We start from the raw sequence: 15,214 nt of genomic DNA, 5'->3' as shown, positions 1-15,214 counted from the left end.
ATAGTTCATGAACTCGTTCATATTTTGGGTGAACGTGAACTGAAAGTAGCATACTGTATTACTGCCTGATGAACGTTATTGTAAGCTCGTTCATTCTGGTGTCTGTGAACGTCACGCTCTCTCAGTTTAACTTTGTTCAACAGAGTGCCAGATTTCTATAGAGCTTTCCAGGCGAAACCCCGGCATAACGGTCCTTGCTCGGTTCCGGGCGACGGGTTCCGCCAAGAGTGACTATGTGAGTCAGAGTGAGTGCAACAGCGAGTGTGTGTGTGTGTGTGTGTGCGCGCGTGAGAGTGAGCGACAGTGAGTGAGGGAGTGAGTGTGTGTGTGTGTGTGTGTGTGTGCGTGCGTGCGTGCGTGCGAGAGCAATTGTGTGTGTGCGAGTGAGCGATTGTGTGTGCGCGAGTGAGTGAGCGAGCTACAGTGTGTGTGAGTGTGTGTGCGCGAGTGAGTGAGCGAGCTACTGTGTGTTTGTGTGTGTGTGTGTGTGTGCGCGCGCGCGAGTGAGTGAGCGAGCGAGCACAGTGAGTGTGTGTGTGTGTGTGTGTGTGCGCGCGCGCGAGTGAGTGAGCGAGCGAGCACAGTGAGTGTCTGTGTGTATTTGAGTGAGTGCTTGTGTGTGCGTGAGACAGCTCGCGGTGACTGGTCGGAAAGCAACGTGTAGTCTGACATATTTCTTGTCCATCCACGACATGACAAGATTTTTAGGAGTCAAAATCGTGTAATCTGACACCGTGACTATCGTAACAGACACAAAATTCTTGTAATCTGAACCAGGCATATGATCACCGTGAATCATTTTACCCAAACATTGGAGTGTCCTTGCTCAACTAGCAGAGGCGGCATCTATGCCGGTGAACCGAACAATGGTATAATGATTCAGTTCGACTCCCAAGACAAGACGATGCTCACCCGACTGGCCAATAGGATCGTGGCCCCGCCCATGACACAATTCTCACAGTCAAAGCAGAATCCTGACAGGAGAGCAAGAAATTGCATCGAGAGCAAAGAAAAGCGTTTTGAGAGAAACACTTTTTTTTTTTTAGAGAAAATGTTTTCACACTGATAGCAAAAATATATATCTGAGAGTTTTTTTCAAAGTATTTTGAGAGAGATTTTTTTTTTCTCAGAAATAATTAAAAAAAATTCAAATTTATATTTTTTTTTGTTCTGAGAAAATACTTTCTCTCAAAACTTTTTTTAGTCTCAAATATTATTATTTTTTGCTATTGGTATGAAAACTTTTTCTCTCAAATATTTTTTTTTCTCTCATAAAATGCTTTTTTGCTATCAGTGTGATAACTTTTTCTCTCAAACTTTTTTTTCTCTCTCAGATCATTTATTTTCTTGCATGTAATAAAGACACAATTCTCTCTCCATATAACATAGGCCTACTTAAAAACATTTTACTATTCCTGCCAAACTTCCATGGTTACAGTTAGTATTACTACATTAATTCCATGGTGAATGTTGGAAATTTGTGGACTTAAAGCCTATAACTTCATTCATGGCACAATGTTTCTCCTGGTTTCACATCAGCACTGTTTGATCTAATAGAGATCTATGGTTAATAACGGAGAAATTTGAATGCTTCTCTCTAGATCTCGCAGCGATGTTATTACTTCTGTGGTGAATTCAAATGCTTTCTTTACTGGATCTCTTAGCGCTGTGTAACAGTGTCGCTTGATCAAGATTGGCTCGCGCTGCACTGACATTGGTCCAAACTGATGAATGCTCCTTTAATCACAAATGAGTGAGCAGTTTCGTTCAGCTTTCATCACATTTGCCATTTGATGTTGCGCAGCATTATGGTGGTCATGACAGTGCGACTGCTAACACAATTTTGGTCGCCCCGACAGGAAAAATGGTCAAACAAACTGTTCGGTTATGCATTACGAACCGAACGGTTCGTTTGACCATTTTTCCTGTCGGGGCGACCAAAATTTGTTTTTTAGCCGAGCGGTTCAATGACCGAACGGTTCAATACGAATATGTGTATTGTTACACCCATCTACTACTCGTACTGTATGATTGTCATATTAAACATATTTAAAAATTTTCTTTGTTCACAAAGGCCTTTTCTGTTTGTTTTTGTGTCTCTTTCTTCTTAATGTGTTTTCAGTGGTGTGAAAGCTGACCAGATCAGAGATGTGTCCTGTCAGACCATCACATCCTCCTCCTGTCAGAAACACATCAGTCATCATGACACAGAAGCAGCCCTGCAGCTCGACTCTCACCAGCCAGTGCATGATGATCTGCAGAGAGTCAAAGACCAGCACAAAATCAGCATGAAGAACAAGTATGAGAGCTTATTTGAGGGAATCAAACTACAAGAGAATCAGACCCTCCTGAACAGGATTTACACACAGCTGTACATCATAGAGGGAGAGAGTGAAGGAGTGAATGAAGAACATGAGGTGCTACAGATGGAGAAAAGTTACAAGACCCTCCAAGACACTCCAATCAACTGCAATGACATCTTTGATCCTTCACCTGAACTAGGATATGAGGAGAAGAGAAGAGAGAAGAAAGACAAAATCAAGACTGTTCTTACTAAAGGCATCGCTGGAATTGGAAAAACCGTCTCTGTGCAGAAGTTCATTCTGGACTGGGCCGAGGGAAAAGCCAATCAGGATGTAGATTTCATGTTTGTGCTTCCATTTAGAGAGCTGAACTTAATTAAAGATCATCAGTACAGTCTTCACAGACTTCTGCTGGACTTTCATCCTGAACTTCAAGATCTGAACTCAAAGATTTATGATGAATGTACAGTTGTGTTCATCTTTGATGGTCTGGATGAAAGCAGAATTACACTGATGTTTTCAGACAGTGAGAAAGTTTCTGATGTGACTGAGTCTTCATCAGTGGGTGTGTTGATGTCAAACCTCATGAAAGGAGATCTGCTTCCCTCTGCTCTCATCTGGATCACCACCAGACCAGCAGCAGCCAATCAGATCCCCTCCAAATACATCAACCGTGTGACAGAAATTCAGGGATTCAATGACCCTCAGAAGGAGGAATATTTCAGGAAGAGAATCAGTGACGAGGATCAAGCCAGCAGAATCATCTCACACATTAGAAGAGCAAGAAGCCTCCACATCATGTGCCACATACCCGTCTTCTGCTGGATCTCAGCCACTGTGCTTCAAAACATCCTGAAACAAGATCTCAGTGCAGAAATCCCTCAAACTCTGACTGAAATGTACATACACTTCCTCCTCATTCAGACTAGTATGAGGAACCAGAAGTATGAAGAGAGAGATCCAGAGAAACTCCTGCAGTCCAACAGAGAAGTGATTGTGAAACTTGCTGAACTGGCTTTCAATCAGCTGATGAAGGGCAATGTGATGTTCTATGAGGAGGACCTGATTGAGAGCGGCATAGACGTCACTGACGCCTCAGTGTATTCTGGGATTTGCACTGAGATCTTCAGGGAGGAATCTGTGATTTATCACAGGAAGGTTTACAGCTTTGTACATCTCAGCTTTCAGGAGTTTTTTGCAGCACTGTATATGTTTCTCTGTTATTTACACAAGAACAGTGAAGTTCTGAAAATGTTCCTCACAGGAAAGTCCAGAACTCAATCTGAAAATGTTTCTCTGGATGTGTTTCTGAAGGGAGCAATAAATAAAGCTTTGAAGAGTAAAAATGGACAACTGGATCTTTTCCTTCGATTCCTTCATGGCATCTCACTGGAGTCCAATCAGAGGCTCTTACAGGATCTGCTGATTCACACAGAGAACAACCCAGAGAGCAGAAAAAAAATAATCCACAATCTCAGACGAGGTCAGAAAAACAATGTCAGCCCTGAAAGATGGATGAATCTGTCGCACTGCTTGATTGAGATGAAGAATAATTCTATTGTTGAAGAAATGCAGGCATTTTTAAAATCCGGAACAAATGACAAACGTCTTTCTCTTGCACAATGTTCAACTTTGGCAAACATGATCCTGATGTCAGAGGAGGTGATTGATGAGTTTGACCCTAAAAAGTACAAGATCATATCATCACAAGAGGGTCGAAGTAGACTGTTACCTGCTCTGAGGAACTGCAGAAAAGCTTTGTGAGTGTGAAAATATGAACATAATATCAACTGAATTGAAATATTAACATAATACCCCCACAATGATAGATGAAGTTGGTTTTGTCACCTGCATGCCTTTTAATCAAATATCCTTTATTCTTTAAGTTTGGCAGACTGTAGTCTCACAGATCAGCACTGTGAAATTGTGTCTTCAGCTCTACAATCATCAAACTCTCCCCTGAGAGAGCTGGACCTGAGTAACAATGACCTGCATGATTCAAGAGAGAAGCTGCTCTGTATTGGACTGAGGAGTCCAAACTGTCAACTCAATGTTCTGAGGTTTGTGTTTCACATTTATTAATTACAGTTTCTCAATTGTTTATATATTTAATTGGAACTTGAAATGCAATCACCAACACTTAAAAACTCTAATGTACCAAATCCTTATACAAGGCTGCAAAATTGCCACTACAGTTCCTGCTTTACACTCAGTTTTCAGTTGTATATCATATTAAAAAACACTACACACAGTTCTCTGTATTAAGTACAACATTCAAAATTACTGTAAAATCTCTTTAATCTCTTTGGAAAGCAACATACTTCAAAATGCCAAGCTCTTTACACAAATGGTAATACCCTCTCCTCACATGTGTAAACAGTAGTTGTCGAATTGTTCACTTAGAAATCAGAGCTTTAGCACAGTTAAAGGGATGGTTCAGAGTAAAATCAACCTAGGGTCTTTTGCACCATGACATCGAGCCAAACACCCCCCGAGAAGCCTTTTTTCCCTTGGTTGAACATTTTTAAAGTTAGAGCTTATTTAGAGATATCAGCCAAATGGCTTAGTGCTGGCGCTATTGGCTCCAAATTTGTATCTCGTAAATTACCCCACTAATAATGCCCAAAATGGTACCAAACTTTTACAGTAGTACAAATAGGTTCTGTACTCATAAAACAAGGCATTGGAAAGTTTGTAAGTACATCAGTGGTTTATTTAAATAACACTTGCCTGACGGCTCATGCTACTGCTAACCCAGACACCGACGTCACTTCAGTGAGTTGAGAAAAGCATGTAAAAGTCCTGACAGAAAGCGATGCATAAGGATGTAGTGTAACGACGAATTATTATTTTTTCTGAAGTGTTGACAACTTAGTGTTAACTAATAATTGTTATAAACTGGTACTACCAACAAAATATTAGTGCATTCCTGGAACTGGGCGTCATTACACTACATCCTTATGCATCCTTATGCAAAATTTCTTGTGTGTTTGCGCACACTTGGCGAATCAAGCTCATTCTGATTCTGATATAACAGTTTCAGGTTATGTTTTAGTGTTGGTAACATGTCCCACATTGCCCCACACAAACTTAGTAATCGTCTCACATTTGGTTTGTTTGATGGTGGTCACCCTATATGTGTGGCGTTGAGAGCATGTAAAAAGTGACAATTACGTGAGTCTCACGGTGAATTCGTGGGAGTTGGCAGCCCTGCGGATTCAGTTTGTAAATGTTTTTGGCAGGTGTGCTTGTGCTGCTGCGGTCTTGTACATTTGCCATGTTGTTTGTGTATAGTTTGTATATAGTTCGGAACTACGGGAGCCCAGCGGGGAGCGTCGGCGGATGTTAAAGAGAAAACCGATTTTCATTCAAACAAGTCGAAGTAAACTACACATTCGAGTTAATCGATAAAATCGATTTAACGCCCAGCCCTAGCATAAGGTTGCAACATGACAAAATGTAAAAAAATAAATAAGGGGCGTGAATATTTTTCCAAGTTGGCGGCAATGGCTCTACGATCTATTTAGGCTTACGATGCTTTAAGTTAAATTGTGTTACTTTAGCTCATTTTAATTAATTAAACAGAACAAGAGGCAAAAAATAATAATAATTGTATGAGTGTACACAGAGTGTATGTTTGTTGTATAATGTCAATTGTGATTTTCACTTTAATGCAAAATAATGTGTATAATAAACCCAAATCACAATTTCTCATTGAAGCAAAATCTGCTGATTACAAGGAGCAGGCAAAACACAAACCTTTTCTCCTCCTTTGTCATTCAGAGCAGATTTTCTGTAGCGGAAACGAGTCATGACTATACTGCCCTCTATAGGTCTGGTGCAGTCATAGTGCGCATGTGTTGAATGTGTCCATCCTGAGCTTTATTGGAAATTGTATACTGGGTCAATGTAACTCAGTTAAGTTAAAACAGCATTCCCTTGTTTCATGTTACATAACCTGATTAAATTAGGTTACAACAACAAAATCAGAATTAATAGGTAAAAACAGTTAGAAATACCTCCTTAAAGTAACAACTGCACGTTCACTTTTTTATAGTGCATGTTTATGAAAAAAAAAATAGCATGTTTTCTAATGTAAAAAATAAATAACTTGCTCATCATAAATTATATCCTCGGATGTATCAAGTCCCTCAAAATATAACCGAAACCACAGTTTTGCTCTATTTCTGAGGGAAGTTCTTTTCTCAGTTTCTAAGTTCTTAAAATTATTTCTCACCACATCCCACATTTTTGTGTTTATGTGGACATGTGAATATACTGTTTTTTTTGTTTTTTTTACTTTATTTCAAATTTTGACTGTGTCATTTGAGGGGTGTTTAAACCCTTTTATGTTGAAAGAAAGAAAAAGTCAGACTTTGTGAACATTTTTGGTTTTGTTGTATGTAACAGGTAATTTACTTGTGCTATCCTGGGTTAATTTTGACTGGCCTACTCCTGTCTGGTACCCAAACGATTTGATTTATTTCAAAGTTATTTGAAGTTATTTAATTATTGATTTAAATAGTTTTCTGGGGAGACCGATTTCCCTTGAAGTATATTGGTACATTTACATTCATGTTCTTTGCAGACCCTTTCTCAAAAACATGAGACAATGCATACAGTGTACTAAAAACACCAGTCTGAATTAATAATATTGTTTTTGTAATGATTTGTTTCTCATTTCTCCCCTGTTTAGGTTGGCACACTGTAAGCTCACCTATCAGTGCTGTGAAATTGTGTCTTCAATTCTACAGTCATCAAACTCCTCCCTGAGAGAGCTGGACCTGAGTAACAATGACCTGCAGGATTCAGGAGTGAAGCTGCTCTGTACTGGACTGAAGAATATAAACTGTCAACTCAACATACTGAGGTACTTGAGGGTCTGTGAAAAATAACCACATATGGACATATCGTGGCAAACTTATTCAAGGATTATTTCTCACCGCATCCCAAAATTAAAGTAAATGAATCTGATCATTCTGATGAAACGTGTTTGAGTTGATGTGGGTGTTGACTCAGTTTGCATGAATTGCCTCAGATAATTACCATATGAATAGTGTGCGCTGTCTGTAGGCATGTTCACATTTGCAGGAAGCTGACACGAGAGACACGTACATCTTTCTCTCTTATACAGATTGTATAAACAGAGAATATTTGTTTTCATTTTGAATAGGATAATTTAAAAGTAGACACTTACATGTATCTACAGATATATTACTGTCACAATGTCTGGGTGATGTTCCCTGGGTAGCCACTAGAGGTCCTCTTCCCCCACTGTGTCATTCACTCATGAACTACAATCCCCATCATCCTTGTTGGACTCATCTTTGATTATTGCACTCAGCTGTTCCCACTCACCTTGTTAAGTGTCTGTCTATTTATACCCTGCCTGTTTAAGTCACTGGTCTGGAGTCCTTGTATTGTGTCACCCGCATCTCAGAGTCTGTCTTGGTTTGTTTATTTGTTTGTTTCTTGTTTTGGACTGATTTACATGGATTATGACCTTTTACCTGTTTGTGGATATGATTACAGATTACCCAAAATAAAGCTGCACTTGGAATTCACCCTTTCGTGTGCGCGCCATGACAATTACTCTTGTCTATGTGACAAATATTTGCAGAGTTTTGTTTTCCATTTTTGATGCACTGCAGAAAAAAAGTTCACAGAGATGGCAGAAAACATCCTGTTTGTATTGTTTTGATTGCAAGTGGACACAAATGAAAGTAAACTTTTTACAGTTTCGAATGATGTATTGCTGTATAACCATATGACCATAAATTACATAAATTAGTATTTTATTATGTGAAATATATCCATCAAAAGGCAGTATTTTATTATGTGAAAAAATCCATCAAATGGCGCCGGTATGTCTCTCGACCCCAGAGGGTTAATTCTTTTAGATTTTATGGGTAAAAATAGAGTTTTTTATTTTGAAATTATAACTTACAATTAGATCCTTAAGATAATTTGTAGCTGATAATTTGCACATTTTACAACACTGTGATTTCATTAAAATCAATCAGAGGCCACCAGTAGATAAAGCACACTAACATGGACACTTACTGTTGTTATAGATTATCTCAGTGTTTGGTGACAGAGGAAGGTTGTGCTGCTCTGGCATCAGCTCTGAGTTCAAACCCTTCACACCTAAGAGAGCTGGATCTGAGCTACAATCACCCAGGAGAATCAGGACTGAAGCTGCTCTCTGATACTCTCAACCATCTGGACAAACTCAAGTATGTTAAGTAATATAACAACAATCCTGTCTATTGTGATTGGTTTTGTTTTTTAAAGGGTTAGTTACCAAAAAATGAAAATTCTGTCATTATTTTCTCACCCTCATATCGTTCCAAACCTGTAAGACTTTCATTCATTTTCATAACAGAAATGAAGACATTTTTAATAAAATCTGAGATATTTCTGTCCTTTCATTGACAGTGCTACCACTTCAACGCTTCAAAAAGTTCATAAAGAGATTGTGAAACTAATCTGTTTGAATTTAATTTAATCCAAATTTTCTGAAGAGACATGATCGCTTTATATGATTAACAGATTTAATTGACTCTTTTTTTCACATACAAAAAAAACATCAATGCACACATCAGTTATGTTAAACGGAAGGTTAGACATGCTTGCTTGATGTGTGATGTGAGTTATTCTTGTGTTACGGAGCACGTTTGAGCTTCCGTAAGAACCAATGAGGTTCATTCTCGTGTTATGCACACTGTTAACCCTTGCTGTAAAAAAAAAGGCCAAATTCTGACAATTTCATACCATTTTCCATTAAACTAATCTGTTTGAATTTAATTTAATCCAAATTTTCTGAAGAGTCATGATTGCTTTATATGATGAACAGATTAAGTTGACTCTTTTATTCACATATAAAATTCATCAACGCACACATCAGTTATGTTAAACGGAAGCTTAGACATGCTTGCTTGATGTGTGAGAATGTGTGAGAGTTATTCTTGTGTTACGCACACTGTTAACCCTTGCTGTAAAAAAAAAGGTAAAATTCTGACAATTTCATACCATTTTCCAATAAAACAGTAATATACCGTAGAAAACAAAAATAGCCTACAGGAATATACTGTGAATTAACAGTGCTCAAAATCGACACTCAGAGGCTGTTATACCAATCACACCGGTTCAAGCCGGGCCTCAATCACTGTTCCCTACATTAGTTCACTAATATAGTCCACTTGACAGAGTGAATAAAAAGAAGTGAGTGAATTCAGACACTGATGAACACCTGATTAGCAGAATCACTGAAGGACAGAGAAACAAGAACAGAAAAAAGAGAAACACAAGAACTACAACTGACTTCCAGCCACAGAGTGTGAAACCAGTTTACAAACCAGTTTAACATTATTTCCTTCATACATGTACAAAAGTTATTGTTGAGAATTAACAGATATTTAGTTGTTGATGTTTTATTGAATATAATAAAGTTTGTAGTCACCATGATGGAGATCAGTATTTGCTGGACATCTGATTCAATGTTCTCTTCCTGTGTATAAGCTTTGAATTTATGGGTATTTAATATTTATTAATCAAATATCTGTGAATCTACAACATGAAATCCAGCAATGTTTCTGTAAACATTTATTATGAAGGATATTGAAATAATAGAGTGCATTAAAACATTTCAAACTCCTCCTTGTATTAGACACAGACATCAACATCAACAATCAGCACATGAATCTCAACAATGGTGACAATCAAAAGTTTCATGTCGCAATGCGATTCTGGGTTCCAGGATTGTATAAAACTCCCAGCATGCACAGCAGTATGAATAAATATAAAATATTTTGTTTAAAAATATTGCCACCATTGTTGAGAGACATGTGCTGATTTTTGATTTCTCTGTGTTTCTGCAAGACAGTGTAGCTCTGTTTCTGTGGTTGTCCATGAGGTGTTAAAAAATGTGTCATTGTAACTGATTGCTGTAGTTTCTGCAGGACGTTTGAGCTTCCGCAAGAACCAATGAGGTTCATTCTTGTTACGCGGTACGTTTGAGCTTCGGCAAGAACCAGTGAGGTTCATTCTCGTGTTACGCAGCACGTTTGAAATTTGGAAAGGGCCATTGAGGTTCATTCTTGTATTAATAGCACATTTGAGCTTTGGCTAGACTCAGTGAGGTTCATTCTCGTGTGTTACGCAGAACGTTTGAGCTTCTCTCTAATGTAATCCGTATGAAGTGTGCATTTCTCTCTATAGGCACATTCACTTCTGCGAAGATGGCCCTTCTGTGAAGAGTCAGCATCGTCAACATCTTTGCAGCGAGACTGACACAGAAAACACTAGTTTATTAATAAACAATTAAAATGTATTTATAGGCTATAAGCCATTCATAATTATTACTTTAGCCGGTTCTTTGTGGCAAGCTTTATGCGTCCGCTAACTAATTGAATATCGTGACTCATCCGTATTCTGTACCAGGCCTATGGTTGTTCATATTATTAAATAAGTTCTTGCTGAAAAAAAAAAGAAGTTACTGAGCCTAATATTATTGTATACAGCAAAAGGTTTATGCGCATGCTCCAAGTCTTCTTCTCTGTTTTTAGTGTAGGCCTATCTCTGTGGCAGAATTATAGCGCCACATACTGGTCTGGCATGCAGACTACATAGTTTTCAGTGGTTTCGTGTGTACACAGATATTTCTTGAGACGACGCCATGTTTACGGAATTTGTTTTTAAAACGAGGAAAAAAAACATTGGATATGTGTGGATGTGGCCTCTCTCTCTCTCTCTCTCTCTCTCTCTCTCTCTCTCTCTCTCTCTCGTTAATTCATTAAAAAAAATTAAAGCTCTACTTCATTTCACTTCAGAATTCTAGATCTGAGCTATAGGCTATATAAACGAAAAGTATTTTGGGACTATATATCTATTTCGTCAGATTTTGCGCTGCAAAACATTCATGAGTTATGACAGCTGTTATCTTCTTGTCCATGCTGGCAAATAATCATGACCACCCGACATGAATTATATAATTAATTTAATAGCACGGCCATTCAAAACCAGTCTCTACCATGTGCATATTAAATCGATCACCGAAAATCATTTTGGCTGGTAATTAATGTAAACAAAGATATCGAATAGTGGTCCACCGATATTGTTTTTTTGATAGGCGATGCCGATATCTTAGAGAGCAAGGTGGCCAATATAAAGCCGATATTTTTATATATACTTTATATTTATTTTAATCAATATTTAATAAATTAGAAATAAATTAGAAAACAAATCCTTAAAATAAACATGGTTATACTTTAGATGGCAACTTCTTGAATCTGCAATCCTATTACAGTATTATTCACAAATAAAGTAATTGTTTAAATATAGATGAATATGTGAATAAAAAGGAAGTAAACACTGTAACAGGGCACTCAGGTAATCTGGTAATTTCGTGCGCAATTATATATTTGTATTATTATTATTATTATTATTTTTTTTTTTTTTATTACTCTACATTTTGTTTAGTCATGTAGACCCCAAAGACCAGTAATGTAAACAGTAAACGAGGGTCTTATGAGGGTAAACGTTGTTGTTTTTTGGGATTCATGCCTTAAAATAGCTAAAATAAGTTCTTAAATAAGTGCAGTACGACAACTGTTTCTCCACAGCAATGTGCATTCTGGTCCAACCAAGTCTAGCAAGGAAACACTGGCAATATGCGAGAGATCTCTTGATATTCTTTGTGCTACAGTGAAGAGAACTGTGGAGAAGCTTTCCTTGTGTACAATGTCCAGCAGATGCTCCATATTGCAGATGTTGGGGTGTGTGTGTGTGTGTGTGTCTAGTGGGGCATTATGGATCGAAACATCCGGAGTGTGACTTTAACAACATTCAGCAAGATACTGCATTTATTTATTTATTCATTCATTTATTCAAACCTTGTTTGGGGTTGTCCTGACAAGCCTTTTTACATTTCCTTGATTGGAATAATAGCAGGGTAAACTTAGTGGCATGGGAGGCCAGAGCAAATTAATTTACCATTTTATCTAATAGTGAAAGAACAAATCCACTATTGAATTACCACAATTTTTTCAATATAAAATAAAAATAGAGAAATGGATTAAGGCAGCCAGAATAGAGAAACGTCAAATTTACTGTCACTCCCTCGGCAGCGCTATTAGAAATGTAGTAGGTTGAAAAATGTATGTATATATGTTAAAATAAAAGAAGGAAAAAAGGACACCTCTTTAAAATGTTGTATTGTTCATAAATACATGTGCCTTCAACATTCGTCTATTGATGGGTAAATTCATTGTTACATTCTTTGTTGTGGGTAAAGAAAATGTTGCTGTTATTATTGTCTCCTGTAGAGGGCGTTTAGCGCTGTTGAACTAAGGCAGGGGTTCCCAAACTTTTTAGCCCGTGACCCCCATGATAAATGCGCTGCTGCCCCGCGACCCCGCACCTCCCCCCACCCCACCTCAACAACCCCTCCCGTCGCGTGAAATGTAGCCTACAGCAAATCGATTTTATTTCAAGGCGACCATTATTTAGAATGTGTCACTTTATGGTTTCCATGGTGACGCTTCATTGCTTGTCACGTGTCATACCGCAGCAGCAACAGAGCTGAATGAATGTTGTTCTGCTTTTGTCATTTTTCCTTTTTTATTCAAAATATTCAAAAATGTGTTGGATATGGCATGAAATAGCTGATATTCCGATTGTCAAATATATGCAAGTGGAAGTGTTTTGTGGTTTAAACACCTTTATAACGATCGCGTTAGTTGAGCTGTATGCGCGATGGGCGCCGCCATCTTAGTTTGTGCCGCAGACGCAGTTCAGAGAATCGGATCTGTTGGATTTACAACACGTGAATTCATCCGCTTCTCCCGAAATACATAAAAGTAAGTGGCTGGTGAACTGGGAGAAGAATAGAGTAAACTTTAAAGTTACTTACACAATGTGTATCTGATATGAATAAAACGTGTCTAAGTATAATGGAAAGGATTATTATTGCCTCTTCCTTTGACATCAGTGTGTATTTTACAAACTCTAAATGTATTGTTTTTTTAGTACTTATATGTCTGAAACCTAAAATAAACATTATGTGGTTGAAAACACTGAAAAGTTGTTATATATGACAGCTGTGAGCGCCGCCAGCCAACGCGCGAGAGCACATTTGAATTTAGCAGTTGATCACGTCATGCACTGACCTTTCTAATCACACCGATGTGATCGTACGTGCGAAAGGGTTAAATTAATTGCAACAAAAATATATAGGGCCTATATATATTTTCCACTTTTTTTTTATAGAAATCATCTCGCGACCCCCACTGAACTAAGGTACTGTACCGGGTGCTTAAGAGTTAATTAAACTTTGCCGGAGCTTACAGCCAGTGCTCCTGTCTCACAGCGTTTCATTTATCATTCTACTGGCGAGCAAAAACGATTCTAAAACTGGTCGAAACTGATGTCAAAAACTGTGTTTCAAACATGTATATGTTGATTTTTGGTAAGTTACTGAGAAAGACTGTTAGTTTTGTTAATAAGCATGCAGAAGTAATGAGTCAAATATCAGATTACACACGAGTGACAAATATGTGAATTTGAAGTGAAATGAGAGAAAATACTCAAGCGAAAAGAGTTTAGGAATGTTTCTAAAGTGTTTTATATGTTGATTGTAATTGGATGATAAAGTTTAGGCGAGTTAAATGTACATTTGCTACTGGAGTTATCTCGAGCCAGAATGGCAGTGCGTGTGTGTGTGAACTAGAGCCAAAATGGCAGCTTGCATGTAAAACATGAGGTTAGTGTAAAGCCAAATGCGAGATTCATTGATGTGATCATGAGGATGTGGAAACATGTGAAAACAGTAGCAGGTCAATGTATTGTGATTGATAATAATGTGTTGCAGAACAAGTCAAGTATAGACAAAAGTAATTTTGGAAAAGCCTTTATTGAAAAGTTATTTTCTGTAATGGAATGTGTTGTGTTACAGAGAAACAAGTAATTGTTGTTCTGTAAAGTTACATATGTTAATGTTGTGAATACATTGAGAGCTAAGAAAAACGAGAGAGTTAATTAAACTTTGCGGAGCTTACAGCCAGTGCTCCTGTCTCACAGCGTTTCATTTATCATTCTGCAGAGCCGGCAGAAGTGGTTAATTCACCTCACCCGTGCAGGCTTCCCAGCCCTGATGTGGGTAACAGAAACACCAGTTACTGTTACTGTATTTATTCATTTAGCCATTTTATGTCAGGGCAGAATAACGCAAGGGATATTAAATGTATACATTACATTTTTCAAAAAATAAGAAAATATATAAAGTGTATAAAGTTCTATAGTTTTTAAGTTCTCACTGAAAGAGGAGGCAGAGTGTGTGTAAGCTGTGGTCAGAGCCAGAGCGCTTAGCGGACGTCTCCTGATCGCCACAGTAAAGGTACAGTAGCCTACCTAGTCTACTCACTTGTTATCAGTTTATTTTATTTACATTTAAAACAGCAAATATCAAATATAAAACTATAAATATGACATTTCAAAATATGACCAGAGTAAATAATAAATTATATGACATAGTATGAAAAGTTCGTTTTCGACAGCAATTATAACAACTAAAATAAATAAAAGAAGTTTATAGGTAAGACGAGTGACGGTTGAGACGTTTGTTGCAACGCTCTTAACCCTCTGGGCTTCTTCGTAAAATAGTCACACTTAGCTTCCTCCCGCCCGAAAACGGGCGAAGCCTTAAAATTTTACTTTACTTTTTCCCAGGATAACCAATCAAATATATTTTTGTTCTATAATGTTTTCTGATTATTATTTAGAAATTTTAGAATTTTTTATGATACTTTGCATTAATTATATAATTTTTATGAGCAATTTTTTCCATTAGAATTAATATATATTTTTTTATTTTATTTTATTTTTCAATAAATGCAACATTTCACATCAAAATA

At 37.5% G+C, this 15,214-nt stretch overlaps 1 protein-coding gene across 2 annotated transcripts in view; it reads left to right on the top strand.

The window, feature by feature from the left end:
- LOC311083602 (uncharacterized protein) overlaps positions 1-15,214 on the top strand; it is a 45,899-nt gene that overhangs the window by 17,597 nt on the left and 13,088 nt on the right. For both annotated transcript variants that reach the window (XM_084115267.1, XM_084115266.1), the window contains exons 4-7: positions 2,123-4,063; positions 4,190-4,363; positions 7,000-7,173; positions 8,378-8,539. In XM_084115267.1, coding sequence (XP_083971393.1) covers positions 2,123-4,063; positions 4,190-4,363; positions 7,000-7,173; positions 8,378-8,539 — 2,451 coding nt within the window. The remainder of the gene's footprint in view (positions 1-2,122; positions 4,064-4,189; positions 4,364-6,999; positions 7,174-8,377; positions 8,540-15,214) is intronic.

This window comes from Abramis brama (assembly GCF_963993115.1).
Source record: "Abramis brama genome assembly, chromosome: 1".
NCBI classification, from domain to species: Eukaryota; Metazoa; Chordata; class Actinopteri; order Cypriniformes; family Leuciscidae; genus Abramis; species Abramis brama.
The sequence above is the reverse complement of the archived record's forward strand: the minus strand, read 5'-3'. Positions and strand labels throughout refer to the sequence as shown.